Source organism: Chenopodium album, chromosome 8 (genome assembly GCF_948465745.1).
Source record: "Chenopodium album chromosome 8, dcCheAlbu1.1, whole genome shotgun sequence".
In the NCBI taxonomy this organism is placed as follows: Eukaryota; Viridiplantae; Streptophyta; class Magnoliopsida; order Caryophyllales; family Amaranthaceae; genus Chenopodium; species Chenopodium album.
In genome coordinates, this window is record NC_137841.1 from 20,754,021 (window position 1) to 20,777,258 (window position 23,238).

Genomic DNA, 23,238 nt, shown 5'->3' on the forward strand with positions numbered 1-23,238 from the left:
TTATACACCCATTGACTCCCTAAAGCACGTTTACTTGGGAGAATATTCCCTAGAGTCGAAGTCCCATTGTCTTCTAATGCTTTTATTTACTCTTGCATAGACTTACGCCAACCTTCATGTATCATGGCCTCTTTAAATGATTTTGAATCCTGGCCTATCTACTTACACTGCTGCAAGAAACTTATGATAATTCACAGAAAATTTGTCACAATTATATAATGTGGTAAAGGATAAGGAATACCTAAAGGAGAATTGGAAGTCGGAGTGGAGAGAGACGTATTTTTAGAAAAAACTAAGTGAGTCAAATAATCCCAAAGCTTTACCAACGAAAACTTGTCACAGAGACCACGACCCATCACTAGTACAAAACTAGCCTTATGTAACACCCACAAAGTGTTACATAAAGTGGTAAAAGTGTTATTATAGACAATAGGTAACACTTTATTGGGTGATACTTCCGCCCATGTTACCTAAGGTCTTATGTAATATTTTGGGTAATGAATGGTAACACTTTCAAAAAGTGTAACACCCCAATAATTCTCTCTTAAAACCTGTTAATAACCTGAACAATTCCAAGAGAATTACTGGCGTGCTACTGCCACATGTTCAAACGTTAAGGCTTTATCAGAAATAGCAGCGGAAAAACTAACTTAGTTATAAATAAGTTTCGAAACCAATAACCAAAACCAAATTAAATCTTACAACTTAGAACCATTAATGCCCTTATTCAAAACCCCATAAAAGTAGTAAATAAATAAAACCAGAGTTTAAATAAATTCAAACTTGCAAAAGAGATAAATTGCGAATAATAACCAACTCTCCACTCAAAATCCCACAACCTTGATGTGAATGCTGCATGTGTAAGAACCTGTGGTTAATCTGCTCCCCAATATTAAAAGTGTAAAAATTGGATCGTCTCCCTGCGGATTCTACGCGCAGCTCAGTCAGCCTTCCAGCAGCTACCGCTTGCCATGATTTGCAGAAGGTAAGCCTCTGCTTTTGGCTTTTCTTTTTCTCGTTTCAGCTTTTCTTTGCTTGTTTTGTTGCTGCTGTCTTGTTTTATCTATTCTTATACTTTATTTTTATTATTAATTTATTTTTTTATATTGTTAACTTCTTTTGTTAAATCCCACTTTGGCTGATTCTTCTTTTCTGCTTTTCTTGCAACTTGTTATGTCTGTGGGGGATTTGTCCAATGCCTTGATGTCGGTGGAGAAGGAATTTTAGAAAAAGGGTATAACTCTTTCCCAGAAGACTCTGGAGGTTCAGCAGGCTCAAGCTGAGAGGGATGCTATGGCCAATGAGATGACTCCGCTGAGGGAGAAGGCGGATGCCTTGCAGCTCCAATTGGGAGAATTTCAGCTTACTCAGACCAAGCTGAAGGACTGCGAGGAGCAATTGGGGACTTCTCAGGCCAGAGTGAAGACGTTAGAGGCGGAGGTGGCAGATTTACAGGCTGCGCATGTTGTTGCGCTGGAGGCTGCTAGGAGAGAGGCTCTCAAGTCTTTTGCGCTCTCTCCTGCTTTCTCTAAGCTCCTGGCTGACCACCATGATGGAGGATGGGAAGCTGCGACTCAATGCGTTAGCAGCTTGTATGGTGAGGGTGAAGAGCAGCAGGCTCGCTTTAATGCCTTCTGGGCTAAGGTTGAAGCTGCCGGTGAGGCTGGTTTGTTCGATCTTCCCGCTGATCACCTTCGCGCTGCTGGCTGCAAGATCCCCAACCACGCCGTGCTGAACTTGGAGGTGCCTCTCTGCCCTGACGTTGCTGCAGCTACTAGAGTGGAGTCTCTGACTGATGATCAATAAAGGTTATGGCGGTTGTCACCCTCCTACTCCAGTGGTTCCTCTGAGTTTCCCTCACCTAGATATGTTGTAACTAGGTAGTTTTTGTTACTTTCTTTGGGCTGTATAGCTGCCAAAGATTATGTTCCTCTGTGTATTTTCAGAATACTTTTTCTTTCGTTGATGGGTCTGTCCAGCTTAACTTGAATTTGTGATCTTCTAACTTTACCCGCTGAGTGTTTCCTTGTTCTGGTGGATGAGGGCTCAGCTTTATTTGTTCTGTGACTGACCTGCTGGATGTTTACTCTGCCTTGGTGGGCAGGGGTTCAGCCTTATAATGTATGCTCCTTATGATCTCCTCTTGCTGCTTTTCTTGCTGTTTATTTCATTGTCTGCATGTTTGCTCTTTATTACATTTGGTGGGACCTTGTAGGTTGGGCCTTCCTGTCTTTTTAATTTAGCTGCCTAGCGCTTTTCTGTTTCTTTTGCGCTCTTCTGTGCTTCGGCAGGGACTTTGTTACACTTTGTCCTTCCTGCTTTATCTGCTTCAAGTGTTTGCGCGTTGTGTACTTCACTTGGCTTTGACCAAAGGCTTCGTCTGCGTGTTGGTGGACATATTTGATTTAGGGTTATTCGACTTCTCCTTGCTGAGACTTGTTTGTGTCGATCAGCTTTTTGTTTATTTCGTCTGTGTCACCAGCTTGCTTTGCTGTGACTTATTTGCGTCATTCAGCTTATTTATGATGCCACTTGTTTATGTCGTTCGGCTTGTTTATGTTGCGACTTATTTATGTCATTCAGCTTATTTATGCTGCGACTTATTTATGTCGTTCAGCTTGTTTATGCTGCGACTTATTTATGTCATTCAGCTTGTTTACTGCCTGCTTACTTCTTTTTGTAAGGGCTTACTGCTTGATTGTCTTCTCCTTTCCTCTCCCCCCTCGAAGAGATTGGCTGGATGGGACTAAGAGAACATTAGTGTTGCCCATGTAGCTCATCTTCTTCTTTTCCTCTCTCCTCCCCTGCTTAAGCTGAACGTGTCAGGCCCCCCCTCAGGCGTCCCCGAGGTGGTGCCCTGTTTTGCTTTTTGCATGTGAAGCGAGGTTTTAAGGAGGGATGCTTTCACTTTGTCATTTTGCACTAGAGTGCTTCTTGCCTCTAACACTTTATTATTATTCTTGTTTGATTTCTGCATGTTAGTATATGATTCTTGGGCATACTATATTAAACAAATTTACGCAACATACTCCTCACGTAGAGGCTTGTATTTCATTGAACAAAAATGGCTCAAATGCCTTAATTAACACATCATGGACTAAATAGAAATTTATCAACTTGAAACAACTAGGTTTTAGGCTATTTAAACAAAATATTTCTTTAACACATCAACATTGAAACTGTTTCTTAAGACCTGACCTTCTTGATCTGTAAGGAGGAACGCGCCTGGTCCAACCTACTCGTGGATGATGAAAGGACCTTCCCAGTTTGCTGCCAGCTTTCCATGCTGATTTCCTCTTCCAGCTGCTACTGTCCTCCTGAGGACTAAGTCTCCTAGCAGGAGCTCCCTGTGCTTAACCCTTTTGTTGAAAGCTTTTGAGATCCTGCTCTTCTGGGCTGCCAGCTTAAGGGCTGCTTTTAGCCTTACTTCTGGCAGGAAGTCTAGCTCTTCCAGCATGCGCTTTTCATTTCCTTGCTGCTCATAGTGCTGTATCCTCAGGCTAAGGATTTGCACTTCCACAGGGACAACTGCATCAACCCCGTAGGCTAGGGTGAAAGGGCTTTTACCAGTTGACTCCTTCTCAGTGGTCCTATTTGCCCACAAGACCTCTGGGACTAAGTCTGCCCACAGGCCCTTGTACTCCTCCAGCTTCTTCTTTAGGGCTGTCATCATCAGCTTGTTTGCTGCCTCTGCTTGGCCATTGCTTTGCGGGTGGCAGACTGAGGCACTTGCATACTTGGTGCCCATATCTCCCAAGTAGTCCTTTATGGTGTCACAGTCAAATTGGCACCCATGATCAAAGACTATGCACCGTGGCACCCATGATCAAAGACTATGCACCGTGGCACCCCGAATCTAGTGATGATGCTCTTCCATATAAGTGTTCAGACCTGGGTTGCCTTTATGTACTTGGTGGGTTCAGCTTCTATCCACTTTGTAAAGTAATCTACTGCCATAAATGAGATACTTCCTGCCCGCCGACCCAGTGGTGAAAGGTCCCAATATGTCCATTCCCCACTGAGCGAACGGGATCAGGCTGAGGATTGGAGTCGGATCGTTTGCTGGCTGATTTATGACTGGTGAATATTTTTTACACTTGTCGCATTTTTTGACATATGCTAGTGCGTCTTGCGTGAGAGTTGGCCAATATGCCCCTCTTCTAAGGACCTCTACTCCCAATGCTTTCCCGCCGATATGGTTGGCACATATTCTGGAGTGGGCTTCTTCCATAATTCCCTCCTGCTCCCATTCTGGAATACACCTCAGCAGCGGCTTTGAGAAGCCTTTCTTGTTGAGCTCTCCATTCATCACTACATACCAATTTGCGTTTTTCTTCACCTTTTTAGCCTGTGCTTCATCATCGGGCAGCGATGTTGCTCTCCTCTAACACTTCGACCATCAGCAACGAGCCATGAAGTTTGTATGCCAAGATGTCTGAGAACCAGGCTCTTTGACTCCTGACGCAGTTTTGCTGCTCCTTTTCAGCGATGTTGCTCTCCTCTAACACTTCGACCATCATTGTTCTTGTGAGGCTTTGTAAGGTGGAGCTAGCTAAGTTAGATAAGGCGTCAGCCTGAGAGTTTCCTGCTCTAGGGACCAAGTCTATCTAGAAATGGACTAGCTGGGCTGCTAGCTCTTTCACTTTGGTTACGTATTTCATCATAGTGGCCTCCCTTATCTCATACGCCCCCTGCAGTTGGCTGGCAACGAGCTGAGAATTAGTCTGTAGGTGTACTTTGCGGGCTCCGGCTGCGAGGCTCATACGCAGGCCTGCCAGCGTCGCCTCGTACTCTGCTTCATTATTAGACGCTTTGAACTTGAACTTGATTGCATACTCAAATACGTTTCCTTCTGGAGACGTCATTATGACTCCTGCCCCACTCCCCGTTTGGGCTGAGGATCCATCCACTTCCACCTTCCAGACCCCAACGTCATCCTCTTTCTCCTCGTAGGAGGCTTCCACTTTGAAGTCTGCTAAAGCTTGTGCCTTGATGGCTGCTCTAGGCTTGACTTCAAATTCATACTCAGAAAGCTCGATTGCCCACTTTAAGAGTCTACCCGACGCATCCATCTTTTGTAATGCTTTCTCCAGTGGGTGGTTTGTAAGGACCTCTATTATATGCGCGTCAAAGTATGGTTTTAGCTTTCTTGCTATTGTGACCACTGCGAAGGCTAGCTTCTCTACTAGGGGGTATCTTTGCTCTGCCTCGGTCAGCACGTGGCTCACAAAATATATCGGCCTTTGTTGCTTCTGTCTTTCTACCAGCAGGACGGCTGCGATTGTCTGTATTGACGCTGAGATGTACAACTGCAGCTTTTCCGTCAGCTCCGGGCTGATCATTGTTGGGAGCCTAGTCAGATGCTCCTAATACCCTCAAAGGCTTCTTTCTCCTTAGTCCCCCACTTGAATTCTCTGTTTCCTTTCAACAGCTGATAGAATGGCAAGGCTTTGTCTGCTGACTTGCTGATGAATCTGGTCATTGCGGCCATTCTGCCTGTCAGCCGCATGATATCTTTGATGCTCTTAGGCTCGGGCAGATTGAGGACTGCTTCGATCTTTTCTGGGTTGGCATCTATTCCTCTCTCGCTGATTAGAAAACCCAAAAACTTTCTGGAGCTCACTCCAAAGACACACTTTTTCGGGTTAAGCTTGATTCTATACTTGTTCAGGGTGGCGAATGTTTCCTCCAGATCCATGATATGTCCAGCCTGCGTGACGCTCTTAACAATTGAGTCGTCAACGTATACTTCCACATTTCTTCCCTTCTGGTGAAGGAATACTCTATCCATTGCCTTTGAAAAGTTGCTCCAGCGTTCTTCAGCCCGAAAGGCATAGCTATGTAATTATACACTCCCCCTTCGGTAATGAATGCAGTTTTCTGCCTGTCTCGCTCGTGTAGGCTGATCTGATGGTACCCTGAGAAGGCGTCCATAAAGCTTAGCAAGGCGTGCCCGCTGGTTGAGTCTACCAGTTGATCTATCCGTGGCAGTGGGTAACAGTCCTTCGGGCGGGCTTTATTAAGATTTGTGAAATCTACACACATTCTCCATTGGCCATTTGCCTTCTTCACCATGACCACGTTGGCTAACCATTCTGGATAGTCACAGGGTTCAATAAATCCTGCTTCCAAGAGTTTTTTTACCTCTTCCTGGATTGCCTGGTTTTTCTCTGTGGAGAAGCTTCGCTTTTTCTGCCTGACTGGCCTAATATCCTCCTTCACATTCAGCTTATGCACCATGACTGCTGGGTCAATTCCGGGCATCTCATCTGCAGAAAATGCAAAAATGTCTTTATTCTTTCTTACCAGCTCTGTGAGGTGCACCCCTACTCCTGGATCAATGTCTTTTCCAATCTTCACCGTCCTCGAGGGATCACCTTCTGTGAGCTCAACTGTGACATGCTCCCCGCTGGGAAGTGGTCTGGTCATTTATTCTTTTGCAGGCTTAAAGTTTTTCATTGCCAACTTCTGTTTATCTTTTTCCCTGTGGTACTCTTCACGCTTCCTTTTCCTTGACTTCCTCTCAGGTTGCTCAGGGAGCCTTCTCTCGGAACCGGACCGCTGTCTGGTTTTGGCAGGCTGCTTCAAGGCAGTTATGTAACATTGTTGGGTTGTCTTCTGGCTTCCCCTGAGCTTTGCTGACCAACCCTCATTAGTTGTGTAAGCCATGTCCAGGTGGTAAGTGGATACCACCCCGCCTATCTTGTGGATGAGCGGTCTTCCAATGATTACATTGTAGGGTGAAGGGGAGTTTATCACGAGAAATTCTGCTCGGACATCACGCCTTCTTGACCTCTCTCCTACCCGGACTGAGAGTTTGATTATGCCTTCTGGGGTAAGCCCCGAGCCATTAAACCCAGTGACCTCGTAGTTTACTCTCTTTTGGTCTTTTCTGTCCAACTTCAGCTCATTGAACGCACTGATGTATATGATGTTGGCTGAGCTACCTCCATCTATCAGTATTCTATCCACCTCCCAGTTTGCAATTCTCATTGTCACCACCAGCGGGTCATCATGAGGGTAAATTATGCCCTTCTGGTCATACTCGTCGAACGTGGCTCGCGGCTGCGGGGGAAGAGGTGGCCATCTACGCTTATTATTGTCGTTTATTTGATGTATCATCGCCCGCAGGTCAGCCCACGCTCTATTTACTGTCCCCCCATGTACCGGACCCCAACTGATCACGTACACCCTGCCCTCTGGCTTGCCATCTCTATCCTTGTCTCCAGCTGGGCCCCTCTGACCTCCTCTACAGTCAGCTCGGCCCGCTCTATCCTCCTCCCTTCTTCTAGGAGCCTCACCACGCTGCTTAAATTGACTCAGGTATCCTCTCCTGACCAAGTCCTCTATGTTGTCCTTCAAGTGCGTGCATTCTTCAGTGGTATGGCCATAATCCACGTGAAAGTCACACCACTTACTGGTATCACGACTCCTGTTTACCAACCTTGGAGGCCTCTGCCACTTATCACAGCCTTATTTACGCTGAATATGTGAGATCTGGAATGGGTTAGTGGGGTATACTGATCAAACTTCCCCGGCCTTGGCTTCTCTGCGGGTTTGCTCAGCTCTGCTTGGCTGGTCCACCCTGGGTGTGTTCTCTGCCCGGGTGACCTCTGCCCGCTTAACCGAGTCACCTGTTGCTTTCCTACCCAGCATTGCTCTGTCAGTCTCGTCTGCTTTGATAAACTCATGCGCTTTACCCAGCGCTTCAGCGAGCGTTTTGAGGCTCTTACGCCCCATATATGCTCTGAATGGTGACCCTGGCAGTAGGCCACTCTGCATTGCTAATAGCGTTACTTCCTGGCTCATATTTGGAATGGTTGTTGCCTCCATGTTGAATCTAGTGACGAACTCCCTCAGAGGCTCATCCTTTTCCTGAACCAGGGACATCAGTTCGGTTGTCATCTTGGTTCTGTCCACCAATGTTATGAAATGCTCCATGAACATTCTCTTCAGCTGGCTGTACGAGTATACAGAACATTTGGGGATGGCGCCGTACCATTCCGCTGCCAGCTCCTCTAGAGTTGGTGGGAAAGCCTTACACCAGACTGAGTCCGTCATGGTGTAGAGTACCATATGATTCTCGAAAGCTGATATGTGGCTTTTGGGTGTTGTGGTTCCATTGTACTTGCAGCTCGGCATCTTCACCTTCTCCATGGGTTCTTCCAGAATCTCCCGACAAAATGGGGAATCATCTGGAACAACCTGGATTCGCGCTCGTTTGTCTCTCTCCGGGCTGGGTCCTCGCTCTGCGGCCGGTGACCTACTGCGAGGGACCCGCTTCTCTAGGCTGATTCGAGCGGGGGTTATTTCCTCCACGCTCCATTCCCGATTCAGGTTGCGAGCTTCTAGCTCCAATACCTTTTTCCTCAGCTGAATGAGCTCTTTTTGCTCCGGGGTGAGAGTTGAGACTTCCGGCTTTTTCGCTGCGGGCTCCGCAGCTGCCGTTGTCGGTGATGGGCTTGCCCCCTTACCCATATTGGTAAGGATCGCTGTCATTGCAGCCAGCTGCTCCTTGCTGCACTTAGAGAGGTTCTGCAGAATGGCTAGCATGTTCACGGGTTGCGGTTTCTGGGTTGCAGGTGCTGAGACAATAAGCTCATTGTTCGCGCCTGTTAACGGCATTCCGTACTTGAAAATAGAGTTGGATCCTACCGGATCTACTGGTTTCGCCGCTGCTTTAGCAGTGGCTGATGTCGATCCGATGGGGTTGGATTTCTGCGAGATGGTCGATTTAGGGTTTCCGGTGGATCCTTTTGGATCGCTGGTTACTGGGGGTGTTTTTTGTGGTGTTTGGTTGGTCTCATTAGTTTTGGACGTGAGTGTTTGTACAGTTTCTTCTCCGGCCATGGTGGTTGGTTAACTAGTCCCTAGCTTAGTTGGTGAACCTCAGGTTAGATGATCCAATCCCCTCCTTCTAGCGCCAATTGTTCCAGGTATGGATCCAAGGGTTCTGCAGGATAACCTGGGTCCCGTCAGCAACCTACACACGGTAGCACACGTAAACTGCCCTCGGGGGTGGCTCGAGGAACCCCCCTCCGAAGCTTAAGTTAGAGAGTGTTTAGAGAGAGAAAGTGTACTTAGAGAGATATAGAAAGTGTAATAACTTGAGTGTCTAACCTCTTTTCCGTTGTACTTTACCCTCTATTTATAGGCGTACTATCTCCTTCGTGGAGAGCTTAGCCTGGTCAGCCCTGCGGGCTGACTCTGCCGGACTAACGAGCCCTCCTTTAGTCGCTTATTCAGCGGTGAGTGCGCACCCTGGGGGCTAGGCGATAGTCCAGCGAGAGCTATCCTATATAATATATGGATGAGATGGTAAGACATCTCATTCATATTTTTATGGTTATGAGTTCGAATCTCATGATAGACATTTTAATTAGAATATGCTCATAGTTGAAAGATGACATGGCTAGGGTGCCACCTAGCACATAAACGTTTTTAGGAACGCTTTTTAATATATAATAAAGTATAAATACAGATACAAATATAGATATTCCTAAATATCTTTTCCAAAAAAATATCCTCAATTATATGAGAATGTAGAAAGAGGAAAAAGAATGAAAGCTTTCTATATATATTATAACTTTATAACACATTGTTAGAACTTCAGATTTGACTTTTTGAGCATGGAAGTCAAAATACTTATAACAATGGCTTAAGTAATCTAAAACACAAGTTTTAAGCGAAAAATTGAAAATTTCTTCAAGAGAATTTTATTTATTTTTTTTTTTTAAATTTTAGTTACGAAATTATGCTTTAAAAGCAATGGAGTTACATTTGATATATTTCTTCATATTGAAATGATGTAAATCAACCTTTTGGTTTTTGGAACTTGTAAATCAAGCTCAAGAACATATAAAACAATTTTTAGAGCAACAAACTTAAATTTTAGAATATTAACTCATATCTCGTTTATAACATATACCAAATATCAACTAATAATAACATATGTCTTAAGCTGATCAATATGAATTTTATTGCTTTTAAAATTTGTATTTTCTCATAATATTAATTTTCCCAAAGATGTGACTTGTTCTTGCATGTTAATGTAGTTCTTCATATCAAAAGTAATTCATTCTTTATTTAAAAAAAATTCAAATTAAAATTTAGAACATCATACTTATGTTTTTTAGAAAGCTGACTAAAAAAGATTAAGAACATAAAATTCAACCTAAACTAAGTTAAATTTTAGAAAATTTAATAAAAATTGTTAAAGTTGTTAAGACGTTCATTAAATAAAAAGAACTATAACAAATTCAATCGAGCATGTAGCTTTGATGAAGTCTAATACGGGAGAGTTTTTTTATTAGAAAATAAATAAATAAGAGAAAGATAATGAAACTTTAAGTTATATCTATTGAATCCATGGCGCAACACGTGTCTGGTTAAAGAAACCAATCAAAATTTTTGTTTCAAAATTGCTACTGTTAGTTAGTTATAATGGATATTTTATATATTTTGGATTAATTAAAAATTTATAACAGCAATCCTAAAACTTTATGTTCTATAAATAGACATTCATTTTGATATATTTTGGCACATCTAAGAAAAACATATTTCTCTCTCTAATTTCATCAAAAATTCTATAATATCAAAGATAATCTATTTATTTATACAAATTATTTTACGGGCTATAAATGTTCGTACACAATTCTTAAGAATTTAAAAAAAAGGAAATTAATGTTAATGAAGGCAAATAAGTAAATAAACATTTTTAAAGGTATATTTGTCAAAATATTATTCATAAGAGTTAAATAATTAAATCACATAAGGAAAAGCTTAGAAGTAATTAATATAATATCAATAAGTGTTTTAAGGAAAAATTCACATAAATACTTTCTCATACTTTTTACAAGGTGAATGAAAAACTCAATCTTTCAGCAAATTGTAAAATTAATTTTTCCTTAAGTAAAATTCAATCCAAAGATGAAACTCTATTTGGTTTTCTTACTTTGAAGATAAGAAAGAATATTCATCTTATTCTAGCAAATAAATTTTCTTATTTTACACAAATTTACAATTAAAAATTATACTCAATTTCTTAAATGAGTATATCGGATAAGAAGTTATACCATATCATCGCGTTTTCTGTGCCACCAACCGCACCGTACGGTCGTACGCCAACTCAGCACAAATAACGGAGGCGAATAAAAATAACGGGATCCACAAAAGTTTCCAAAAAACCGGGACCCATTTCTCACACTTCCCAAAAACCTAATAAATGACCCGCCGCATTTTTTCATTTTCTCACACTTCGATTTTTCTAAAACTCCGATTTTTCTCACTTTTTCAGAGATTTTTCACATGGATAACGAAGATCAAAATTTTCCAGATTCACAAGAAACCATGGAAATTGAAGAAATAGGCGATTTATTAAGTAATTTAGAGATCGAAAAGAAAATTAGAGAAATTCAACAACATATACTGGAAAACATCGAAATTACAGGTAAAAGTACATGTTTATATTAATATTTCTGCAATATAATTAAATCGATTATATACATGTTTATAATCAATTTTTCAGTAACCCAGGAATACCATTTCTTATTCAGTAACCCAGGAAAAACATTACAAGTAACCTCTAGTTATCATTATTACTATGAATTACCAAGTAACCCAGGAAAACAATACAAGTAACCCTCTGTGAAACCCTACTGGTAATCCGTACATATAGAAATATTCCAAGTAACCCCCTAAGTAACTCCTAAGTAACACCTAAACATTTGACCAAGTAACCTCTTAAGCAAACTCTACATATAAAAGCAACCCGATCAAAATCTGAGCTGGTAACCCCTCTATTTCTGAACTAAAATAACTGAACTATCTGGTAATCCCTCTGATCACCCTTAAGTAATCAATCTGATAACCACCTAATAAGTAACCCCCTCAGCAAATACTAAGAAAACCCTCTGATAGTCCCTACGGTAACCACTCTGGTAAGTAACCCCTTAAGCAAACCCTAAATAATTCCTCTTGTAAACCCTATAGTAAACCCTGAGTAACCCCCTAAGTAACCCCTAAGTAATACATACACATCTGACCAAGTAACCTCTTAAGCAAACCCTACATATAAAAGTAACCCCTTTGGTAACCCCTCTATTTCTAAACTAAAATAACTGAACTAACTAGTAACCCCTATGATCACCCTTAAGTAATCAATCTGATAAACCCCTAAGTAACCCCTCTGGTAACCCTCTAAGTAACCCCTAAGTAACCCCTCTAAGTAATCCCACTAAGTAACCCCTCTGGTAACCCCCTAAGTAACCCCTCTAAGTAACCCCTTTGGTAACCCCCTAAGTAACCCCTCTGATAACCCCCTAAGTAACCCCTAAGTATCCCTTTCAGCAAATACTAAAAAACCACTCTGGTAGTCCCTTCAGTAACCCTTCTGGTAAGTAACCCATTAAGCAAACCCAAATTACACCTCTGGTACTTCCTCTACTAACCCCTCTAGTAAACCCCTTAGTAACCTCCTAAGTAACCCCTAAGTAACACCTAAATAACACCTGAACTAATAAGTAACTCTTCTAAAAACAGACTAAATAACCACCAAACTAATTGCCTTTATGTAACCCCTTAAGCATCCCCTTAAGTAACCCATTATATAACCCCTTAAGCATTCCCTTAAGTAAGCTTTAAGTAATTCAAACACATCTGATCAAGTAATCACTTAAATTGACCTTTCTTAAGTGATCACCTTTAAATAACTACTGTAGTAACCACTAATTGTTTTTATTTACTGTAATTGAATTAAATATTCTACATGATAACTGTATGTAAGATAATTTTTATTATACATTAACAACAGAACCAAGTGCAAACACAGCAGAACAAACTTAGAGCACATTAACAGAAGAAAGCACAAATGATAACAATCTCACACAACATAGTCAAGATCACAAAGAAGAAGATTTTGATTATACAGGAAGCCTAATAGGATTTACAGCAAAAACTTTGGGTGAAATTGGTGACATATATAAAGAGCATGCATTTGCTATGGGATTTGGAGTAAGACTATCAACCACAAGATGGACTCAAGGAGATAACAAACAAATAAAAGGAAAAGATTTTGTTTGTTCTAAAGAAGGGTTTAGATGCAAAGCTAAAGTACAAAAAACTCCTCCTGTAACTAATGAAAACAGAAAAAAAGTAAAACAAGTTCCTACAACCAGAACAGGTTGCAAAGCATTAATAAGAGCAAAAAACAACAAGGAAGGCCTGTTTAAAATTGAGGAACAATATCATGAATCACAACCATGAGTTAATAAGAAAAGCATGGCAACATCTACACAGATCAGAAAGAAAGATCACTGAAGAAAAAGCAAAAGTAATTGACCTTATGGCAGAGAGTGGGTTAAAGCCAACTGAAGCTTACAACTTGATGACAAATGAAGCTGGGGGTGTAGAATTTCTAGGTCATACCTTGAGAGATCATTTAAACTAAATATCAAGAAGAAAAATGAAAGAAATTGAAGGTGGAGATGCACAAACTGTTATAGACAGTCTATATAAAAGACAGGCAGAAGAAGAAGATTTTTTCTTCAGATTTAAACTAGGAGGTGATAAAAACAGTAACAGGCTAACAGCCATATATTGGAGAGACTCTGAAATGAGAGAGGACTTTAATGTCTATGGTGATGTAACTATTTTTGACACAACTTACAAAACTAACAAATACAACCTCATTTGTGCACCTATAGTGGGAGTGAATAATCATTGGCAGAATGTGATGTTCGGCTGTGCTTTTATAGCTGATGAGAAGACAGATACATTTGAGTACCTTTTAACAACTTTTAAAAAGTCTATGGGAGGCAGTCAACCAGCTACAATATTCACAGATCAAGGCATGACAATGTCTAATGCAATTGAAAAGGTAAACACAATATTTTTTATCTATCTAGTAATCTTCTATCCCCTATCATTGATTAAGTAACCCCCTGTTTAAATTGATTTAGAAACTCCTGTACTTATTGATTTAGGAACCCTTAATTAAACCCTACATATAAAAGTAACCCCTTTGGTAACCCTTATGGTAACCCCTCTATTTCTAAACTAAAATAACTGAACTAACTAGTAACCCCTCTGATCACCCTTAAGTAATCAATCTGGTAACCCCCTAAGTAACCCCTCTATTTCTAAACTAAAATAACTGAACTAACTGGTAACCCCTCTGATCACCCTTAAGTAATCAATCTGGTAACCCCCTAAGTAACCCCTCTAGTAACCTCCTAAGTAACCCCTAAGTAACCCCTCTGGTAACCCCTCTAAGTAACCCCTCTGGTAACCCCCTAAGTAACACCTCTAAGTAACCCCTCTGGTAATCCCTCTAAGTAACCCCTCTGGTAACCCCCTAAGTAACCCTGTAATAACCCCCTAAGTAACCCCCTCAGCAAATACTAAGAAACCACTCTGGTAGTCCCTTCAGTAACCCCTCAGGTAAGTAACCCATTAAGCAAATCCAAAATTACCCCTCTGGTACTCCCTCCAATAACCCCTTTGCTAACCCCTCTAGTAAACCCCTTAGTAACCCCCTAAGTAACCCCTAAGTAACACATGAACTAATAAGTAACTCTTCTAAAAACAGACTAAATAACCACCAAACTAATTACCAAAAAACCCTTGATTTAGGAACCCTTGTCATAAAACCCCTATTAGAATTGATTAAGTAACCACTGTATTTATTGATTAAGTACCTCCTGATTAAGTAAAATTGATTAAGTAACCCACTGTTAAAATTGATTTAATAAATCCTGTAATTATTGATTCAGTAACCCTTGTCAAAAAAACTAGTATTAGAATGGATAAAGTAACCCTTGTAATTATTGATTAAGTAAAATTGCTATAAAAATTGATTAAGTAACTCCTATAATTATTAATTAAGTAACCCATGTCAAAATTAATAAAGTAACCCCATTAAGAAAGCCCATTAAGTAACCCCATTAAGTAATCCCATAAACTCCAGTAAAAATAACTAGTATATTAAAAATAAATAAATACCACCAAACTCAATATATCAAAAATAAGAACCCCCAGTCAGAATCCTTTAGTAACCCCTATGTAATCCCAATATTAATGAGCAAGTAACCCCTATGTAACCCCAATATTAATGAGCAACTAACCATATTAAAATTGATTAAATAACCCTTTTCTTCCCTTGTAAACTTACAGGTATTTCCTCACTCAAGGCATAGGTTATGTATCTGGCATATATCTAATAAAAAATGTTGTTTCAAGATTTAGAGAATTAAAACGAAACACATCTTTCAAAGATGCATTCAATAAATGTCTAAGTGGTTGTGTAACAGCAGAAGAATTTCAAATTTATTGGGATAACATGATAACAACCTATAAACTTGAAAAAAAAAATACCTGGTTCAAAAGGTTATATAACCTTAGGGAGAAGTGGTGCACAACTTTGAGTAAAGACTTTTTTTCTGCTGGTATTTTATCTTCTCAAAGAAGTGAGAGTATTAATAATGCTGTTGGATTTAAAGCAAACAAGAACACAAGTCTGTCAGATTTTTTCAGAATATTCAAGAAAACTGTGAACAAATGGAGAAAAAATGAATTTGATGCATATTTTAAGTGTTTAAACTCTGAACCAGCATCACATTTCCCCACGTATGGACTGTTGAAGTATGCATCAGAGATATACACACAGACAATTTTCAGAGATTTTGAATCAGAGTTTAGTTATTCAATGGGTTGCATAGCACATCTACATGGTCAATTGGGAGATCATTACTTTTATGACGTGCAAATTGAAGATGACATGTCTTCTAGGCAAAAGGTCACATTTGTTAGCACACAAAATAAAGTTGCATGCTCATGCAAAAATTTTGAAGAAGTAGGATGGCTTTGTTATCATTGTTTACGCATCTTACACCAGCATTCAATTACAAGAATTCTTGAACATTATGTCTCAGCAAGGTGGACAAAGATGGCTAAATCTCATATATGGAAAAAAAAAGGATGAAAATGCAATATAAAATTCAATAGCAAGAGAGAAATTTATGCCTTGGCGTCACACAAGGGCAAGAAAGAGCTACAATCTAATTCTGAAGTATCAACACCACAAAGAGACACGCAACTTCTTAGAGAGACAACTAAAGAAAATTGAAGAGGAAGTAGAACAAATAAAAACACAGGTAGAAATGCAAGCAGCACAAGAAGAAGGAGAACAATCTGATGAAGCCACAATAGAACAGCAAAATGAAGAAGAAATACCAACAGTGAGTGATCCAGCAAGGGCAAACACTAAAGAGGGAAGTAAAAGAATCAAGGGACACTTTGAAAAAGGAAAACGACCAAAAACAAAGAAAACAAAAGCAATGCAAGCAAAAGGTGACACAAGAGAATTTGGAACAATCACACCTGTAGTAAATCCAAAGCTCATTTAATTTCATATTACTGTTTTATCTTTACAACAGTTAAAATTTTAGAATAATGTAGAAATAATATTTATTAAGTTATTATTTTCCTTGACATTTATAATTTAAGTTGTAGATATTTTTTTAATTTTTATAACATGTATATAATATTGTAAATAAATAACAAGTAACCATAAAGAAAAAAATAAAAGTAACCCCTGACATATACCTTCAATTAAGAAGCATTTAACCCAAAGTAACGCCTAACATATATATATACAAACAAAATTAAAAAAAAAAAAAGTAACCCCCAATAAGGAAACATGACACCAAGTAACCACTAATAATATAAACAAATGCAAGTAACTCCAACAATGTAAATGGAAGTAACCTTGACAATGTAAATAAAGGTAACCCCTAATAAGGAAACATATAACCCCAAGTAACCCCTGATAATGAAACATATAACCCTAAGTAACCCCTATATAAACAAATGGAAGTAACCCCAACAATGTAAATGGAAGTAACCCCTTATAAGCTCCAAGTAACCCCTATATAAACACCTGGAAGTAACCCCAACAATGTAAATGAAAGTAACCCCAACAATGTAAATAAAGGTAACCCCTAATAAGGAATAAAAAAACCCCAAGTAACCCCTAACATACATAATGTAACAATAATGTAAATAAAAAAAAATAAAAAATAAAAAATAAAAAAAAAACCAAGTAACCTCAACAAAAATAAAGTGAAGTAACCCCTAACCCTAACCCCTAACCCTTTTAATAATCCCTCTAATAAGTCGTCTAATATCTAAAGTAATCCCAAGTAACCCCTAGCGCATAATATTCCATAGACAAAAAAAAAAAACTGAACAAAATTTTAAACTAGTTTACATACTTTGAAATATTAACAATGCATCAAGATCAAGTGTGACTAATCATCCAACATAGAGATAAAAAAATCAAACATTAACAAACTATATGAATAAAATTCAAATGAATCCAATGATACTTAAAAACCTAGAGAAAAATATATTCCTTACTGTCCTTTGAGTTCTCATTTCAATTCTTCTTTCTATATGATGGTGCTTTAGATTTAGATGCTGGTGCTGGTACTACTAATGATGCTGCTGGTCCATTACTCTTGACAACTGGAGCTCTAGATCTAGGTGATATTGTTGGTACTGGTGCTGCTGCTGCTGATGCATTACGTATTGATTTTCTATTTAAAGTTGCATGTTTAGCTGCTATTGTAATAGCCACTAAAACAACTTCTTCTTTTTCAACAGCTCCAATTTGTGCTGATTCGTTTCTTGTTGTTTTTCTTTCAGCAGCAGCTTCTTCTGCTGCTATTGTAGCAGCCACCAAAGCTGCTACTTCTCTATCAGATTTAGCTTTTCTTCTCCTTTCAAAATCAGCTTGTTGCTCTGCCTTCAAAGCTTCAATTTCAGCCTCTCTAACAAGCTTTTCATTCCTTAAAACTTCAATCATAATTGCTTCATTGTTTTTGACAAAATCATCAACACGTGACAATACATTTTCTCTTGTCTTATTTAAATCAGACAAAACCAGTGAAGCACAAATTTCAGCTCGATATCGACGACGTTCAATTATCTAGAAAAACGTATAAAAAGAAAATTTAAATCAATAAAATAAAAAAAACAGAAAAACAGTGTAGAAGACTAAACATTTAAAAATCTTAGAAGATAATAACATTTCACCTGATTTAAACGATAAATTTTAAATGATTTGCCAAAATATGAAGCACAATGATAAAGATAGAACACTCCACAATCAACATTGGCACCAGATTTCTGTCCATCAACTTTAATCATTCGAATTGGGAAATCCATTACATCCACTCCATTTTTACGACCTTTGATTGTCATGTATCTTGACATAAGATATCTCTAAATAAAACAAAAATACATAGTTAAAAAAAGAAATCAACAGGGAAAAAAAAACAAAAGAAAGAAAAGATCATGAAAAGAAACCCCTTAAATTAAACACATATGAGAATAAATATATATTTATGTAACCTCCTAAAAGTAACCCCCTAAAGTAGCCCTTATATCAAATTATAATTAGTAACCCTTAAATAATACATCTGCCCTCTGATAACAACATAAAGGTAACCCTTATAAAATGAGAATTAAATATAAAGGTAACCCATTAAGTAACCCTCTAATAACAATTTAAAGGTAACCCATTAAGTAACCCCTGATGTAACAATTACTAACATCTTTAGTAACCTCTCTAGTAAACCATCTGCCCTTAGTAACCCATCTAGTAACCCCAAATTAATGGAATATGAATGCCATCTGCCCTTAACCCCTCTGGTAACCCCTTATAAAAGCACCTAAATAACTCCTCTAATAACCCCTTATATTACACCCTCAGTAACCCCTTATGTAACCCTGTAACTAACATCTCTAATAACCTTTTTAGTAACCCATTTGCCCTTAGTAATCCCAGTCAAAATCGTTTAGTAACCCCTATTTAACACCCCATAATAACCCCTTAAGTAAACTTTACACATAAGAATATAAAAAATATGACCAACTAAATTCTAAAAAGTAACCCCCTAAAGTAACCCCCTAAAATAACCCTTACACATGTGAGAAATAACATGTTGTTTGTCAGGATAAGATCAAATTTGTCAGAAAAAAAAAAATTTATTATTGCTGAAAAGTTAAACAATGCTGAAAAAATTAATTTATAGCATTATGAGAAAGTCATACAAATTTGACTGAAGTCATGAAAAAGTCATTCAAAACTGAAAAGTATTTCATTTTATCATCAAAAAGTCATACAAATCTGAAAAAGTAATTAATGCATCATCAAAAAGTCATACAAATCAGACTTCTATTTTGAGACTATTCATAGACAACTGATTTCTATTTAAAGGCTGGACTAAATCAGGTTTTTTCTATTAAAAGACTTAAATTAACAACCTCTATTTTTTCTATATAAAGTTAACAACCTATATTGTTCTATATAAGGTTGAGTTCCGTATCATTACCTTATATTTTTTCTTCTTCTATTCAATACTGAAGACAATGATTGATTTCTATGCAAATATGGAAAAATAATATGTTAATTTCATAACATATTATCGGAATAGTCTTGTAAATACATTTTGCATTAAGTTTTATATTTATACATTTCTTTTCTATTTTAGTAAATAAAAAGTTAATCCTTTCTTTTTTTTTTTTTTTTATTTCAGCCAGTTCCTGCAGAATGGAAACACTTTCTTTAAAAATTCAAGTATCCAGCTAAAATTCACCGTGGGAATAATACAGATTTTGGGAAGTAAGAGTGGTAAGCGTACCAGAAGATACTAGAAGTTGTGGTTGTTGTTTTATTGATGAACAATGGGCAAACTTTGTAATCTCCAACAACATTGTTCATGGAGAAAGACTGGATATTTATTTTGACAAAGATGTAAATTTTTACATTAGAGTTTTTAATGGTGATGGAATTGAAAGGCTTTCTACTAAAGCAGAAAACGGTATTAATGTATAAGTTTTAATATTAACATTAAGTTTGTAATAAATATGTTTGGTATCTGAAATAATAATATTTGTATCAAATATTAAATGTTTGTCAAATTAAATTATCATCTATGACAGTATTAGGACAAAGTAACCCCCTAAGTAACCCCCCTAATACTATCTTGTGTAAGAGTATAAGTGACAAAGTAATCCTCTAAGTAATCCCCTAACACTGTCAAATGTAACAATAAATTTGACAAAGTATCCCCTTAAGTAATCCCACTCACTTAAGTAACTCCTAAGTCACAAAGTAATCCCCTAAGTAACCCCAAGAAAAAAAAACCAAGTAAAGTAACCAAACTTTTTTTAAAAAAAAAGATGTAACCCAAACACAAATAAAGTTAAGTAACCCCAAGACAAAAAAGAAAATAAAGTAACCACAATGTAAAAACAAAAGATGTAACCCAAACAAAAATTAAAACAAATAAAGTAATCACAATGTAAATAACCACAATGTAAAAAAAAAAAAAGTAACCCAAACACAAATAAGGTGAAGTAACCCCCTAAGTAATTCCAACAAAAAAAAAATAATATAGTAACTGCAAGGTAAAAAAAAAAAAAGTAAGTCAAACAAAAAAAAAAGTAAATGAACCCTTTTAATAACCTCCTATGTGACCCCCAAAGTAACCCCATAATAATTGTTAGATGAAAGAGTATTTATGACTAAATAACCCCTTAATAACCCCCTAAGTAACCCCCAAAGTAACCACCTAATAACTGTTAGGTGAAAGAGTATTGGGACAAAGTAACAGGCTAAGAAATACTCCTAATAACAACATAAGTATCTCCTAAACCACAAACAAATAAACTAAACTCTAAAAAAAATATATAATCTAAACAAATACTATAAAAAAACCTTACCAAACGATATGTTGTGCTATAATACACAGTATGCAATCCATCGAAATTTGTTGTATTTGTCTTTAAAATCTCATCATAGATTGAATACTTTCTGTTGTCCAGATAATCAATCGTTTGATCCATAAAGTTCACCACAGCAACAGCAAAATGGTTGTCATAACAAATTGGCATAAAGACCTGCAAAGCAGGAATAAAAGATATGATGTTATACCAACTTGTCATACTAAATTCATTCACTTTAAATACCAGAAAATTTTGATAAGGATTAGTATTATACCAGCATAGTAGTAAAAAAATCAGTACATCTAACATTCAAAAACCATTCATCCCATGAACCATATACATCTCTCTCATAATTACAACCATCTCCAGCCATAACACACTGCAAAACAGGCCACTACATACAACAAAAAACCAAAAATAAGTTGATGATATACTATAATTTCTGTTAAATTATTAGAATAAAGAATCCTTCATACTTACCATATGTTCACCTCCAAAAAAAACTCTATTATATGTAAATCCTGCCAAAACCTCCACCCAATTCAAAAGAATATAGAAACAGTCCATAACACGACATGATATTAACTGTCCTGGGATCAATGTTTAAAATTCTTCATGAGGCAATTGATATATATCAGAATAACTGACTATAACCTCCCTGTTATGAAAAACATAGACAAAAATAATTAGTAACCCCAACACAAAATCACTTTCATAAAATAACCCTTGTAAGAAAAAATAACTAAGTAACCCAAGTAAGTAAAAATCAGTAAATAACCCCAATAAAAATAAAGAAAATAATCCTAATAAAAATAACAAAGTAACCCCAGTAAAAATAACTATATAACTTTAAACAAAATAACCTAAGTAAACCCAGTATTGTTAATAAGAAATTCCCAGTAAAAATAACAAATAAACATATTAAATTAGTAACCCCAATATATTAAAACAAGTAACCCCAATATATTAAGATAAGTAACCCTAATATATTAAAATTAGTAACCCCAATATATTAAAAAAAGTAACCCCAATATATAAAATTAGTAACCCTGGTATATAAAATTAGTAACCCCCTAAAGTAGCCCTTATATCAAAATTATAATTAGTAGCCCTTAAATAATACATCTACTAGCCCCTCTAGTAACTCTTTATATAAACCCTAAGTAACCCCTCTAATAACAACATAAAGGTAACCCATTAAGTAACCCCTGATGTAACATTACTAACATCTCTAGTAACATCTCTAGTAAACCATCTGCCCTTAGTAACCCATTTAGTAACCCAAAATTAATGAAATATGAATGCCACCTGCCCTTAACCCCTCTGGTAACCCCTTATATAAGCACCTCAATAACCCCTCTAGTAACCCCTTATATTACACCCTCAGTAACCCCTCATGTAAAAATAGTAACCCCAGTATATAAAATTAGTAACCCCTGACAAATATATAAAATTAGTAACACCAGTATATAAAATTAGTAACCTCTGACAAATATGTGATTTATAACACAAAAAGACAAATAATTCATATATAACGACAACTACATATAATAAGTAAATCAAAGTCAACATTAAAACAAAAAACAAGTAACCCATAGTTATATTGATGTGATATAACTTCCAATATCTCTAATATCTCATCTGTTACAGGGTGTAAGTGATGACTTTTGTTGTAAAAACATATGTAAGTTGTGGTGATTGTATATGAGTCGAATATAATCATTCAAAACTTAAAAAATTAAATAACACATAACAAATGCAATACTTACGTACGTTGATTTCACTCTAGAATAATTTTCCACAAAGCAATAGTTAGCAACTTTAAGCCTCAACTCCTTCATTGCATATATTTTTTTCCTGTTGTTCTTAGGCCTTAAAGATTTAGATGTCAGCTGTAATGTATCCACCATTTTCACCACAGTCAATACTACAGCTTAAAAGACCAAAAGCATTTGAGCTAGAACCACTAATATCATAATTTTCAGCACTATTATCAGAAGGCTTAGGAGCATCCTCACCATCAGGAAATTCTTTCATCTTTTCTCTCAAAACTGCAAGAGCCTCTTCTTCAGAATGACCAGACACAAAACGATACAATATTTCCTTCCTTGGTTTTTTAGCACTACCTGAAGCATTTGATTTCTTTTTTTTAGACTCTTGAGTTTTAGAGACTTTCTGCTTTGATTTAGTAGTTGTATCAGAGACAGGGACAGATGCAGCAACAGGAACAACAACCAATGCAGGAACCATTTCAGAATCATCTATATTTAAAACTTCATGTACTTGACTACCACCTGCATTCTCTATTTTTTTATTCTGCTTTGAACCCAAAGAATCACCTATCGTATCCATCACAGCTTCTCCCATTTGAGAATATATAATATTCTCAACTACATGTACTTCCATCTCAGGAATCGGTACCATTTGAGAACCTTTATTTTCATTTTG

At 37.4% G+C, this 23,238-nt stretch overlaps 3 protein-coding genes across 3 annotated transcripts; 1 reads left to right on the forward strand and 2 right to left on the reverse strand.

The window, feature by feature from the left end:
* Positions 1 to 3,235: 3,235 nt before the first annotated feature.
* Positions 3,236 to 3,748, reverse strand: LOC145642804 (uncharacterized). The gene has a single exon (XM_081693971.1). The coding sequence runs from the start codon at positions 3,746 to 3,748 to the stop codon at positions 3,236 to 3,238; it is 513 nt and encodes a 170-aa protein (XP_081550097.1).
* Positions 3,749 to 7,524: 3,776 nt separating this feature from the next.
* Positions 7,525 to 8,061, reverse strand: LOC145642805 (uncharacterized). The gene has a single exon (XM_081693972.1). It carries the CDS (start codon positions 8,059 to 8,061, stop codon positions 7,525 to 7,527), a length of 537 nt encoding a protein of 178 aa, XP_081550098.1.
* A 5,401-nt stretch (positions 8,062 to 13,462) lies between these two features.
* LOC145642806 (protein FAR1-RELATED SEQUENCE 5-like) lies at positions 13,463 to 15,979 on the forward strand. Its single transcript, XM_081693973.1, has 3 exons — positions 13,463 to 13,876; positions 13,959 to 13,966; positions 15,463 to 15,979. The coding sequence occupies exons 1-3, from the start codon at positions 13,463 to 13,465 to the stop codon at positions 15,977 to 15,979; spliced, it is 939 nt and encodes a 312-aa protein (XP_081550099.1).
* Positions 15,980 to 23,238: the final 7,259 nt, after the last annotated feature.

Bases quoted from the DNA above. Each gene is read 5' to 3' on its own strand.
- LOC145642804 (XM_081693971.1), bottom strand. From the start codon at position 3,748: ATGGGCACCAAGTATGCAAGTGCCTCAGTCTGCCACCCGCAAAGCAAT.
- LOC145642805 (XM_081693972.1), bottom strand. From the start codon at position 8,061: ATGACGGACTCAGTCTGGTGTAAGGCTTTCCCACCAACTCTAGAGGAG.
- LOC145642806 (XM_081693973.1), top strand. From the start codon at position 13,463: ATGAAAGAAATTGAAGGTGGAGATGCACAAACTGTTATAGACAGTCTA.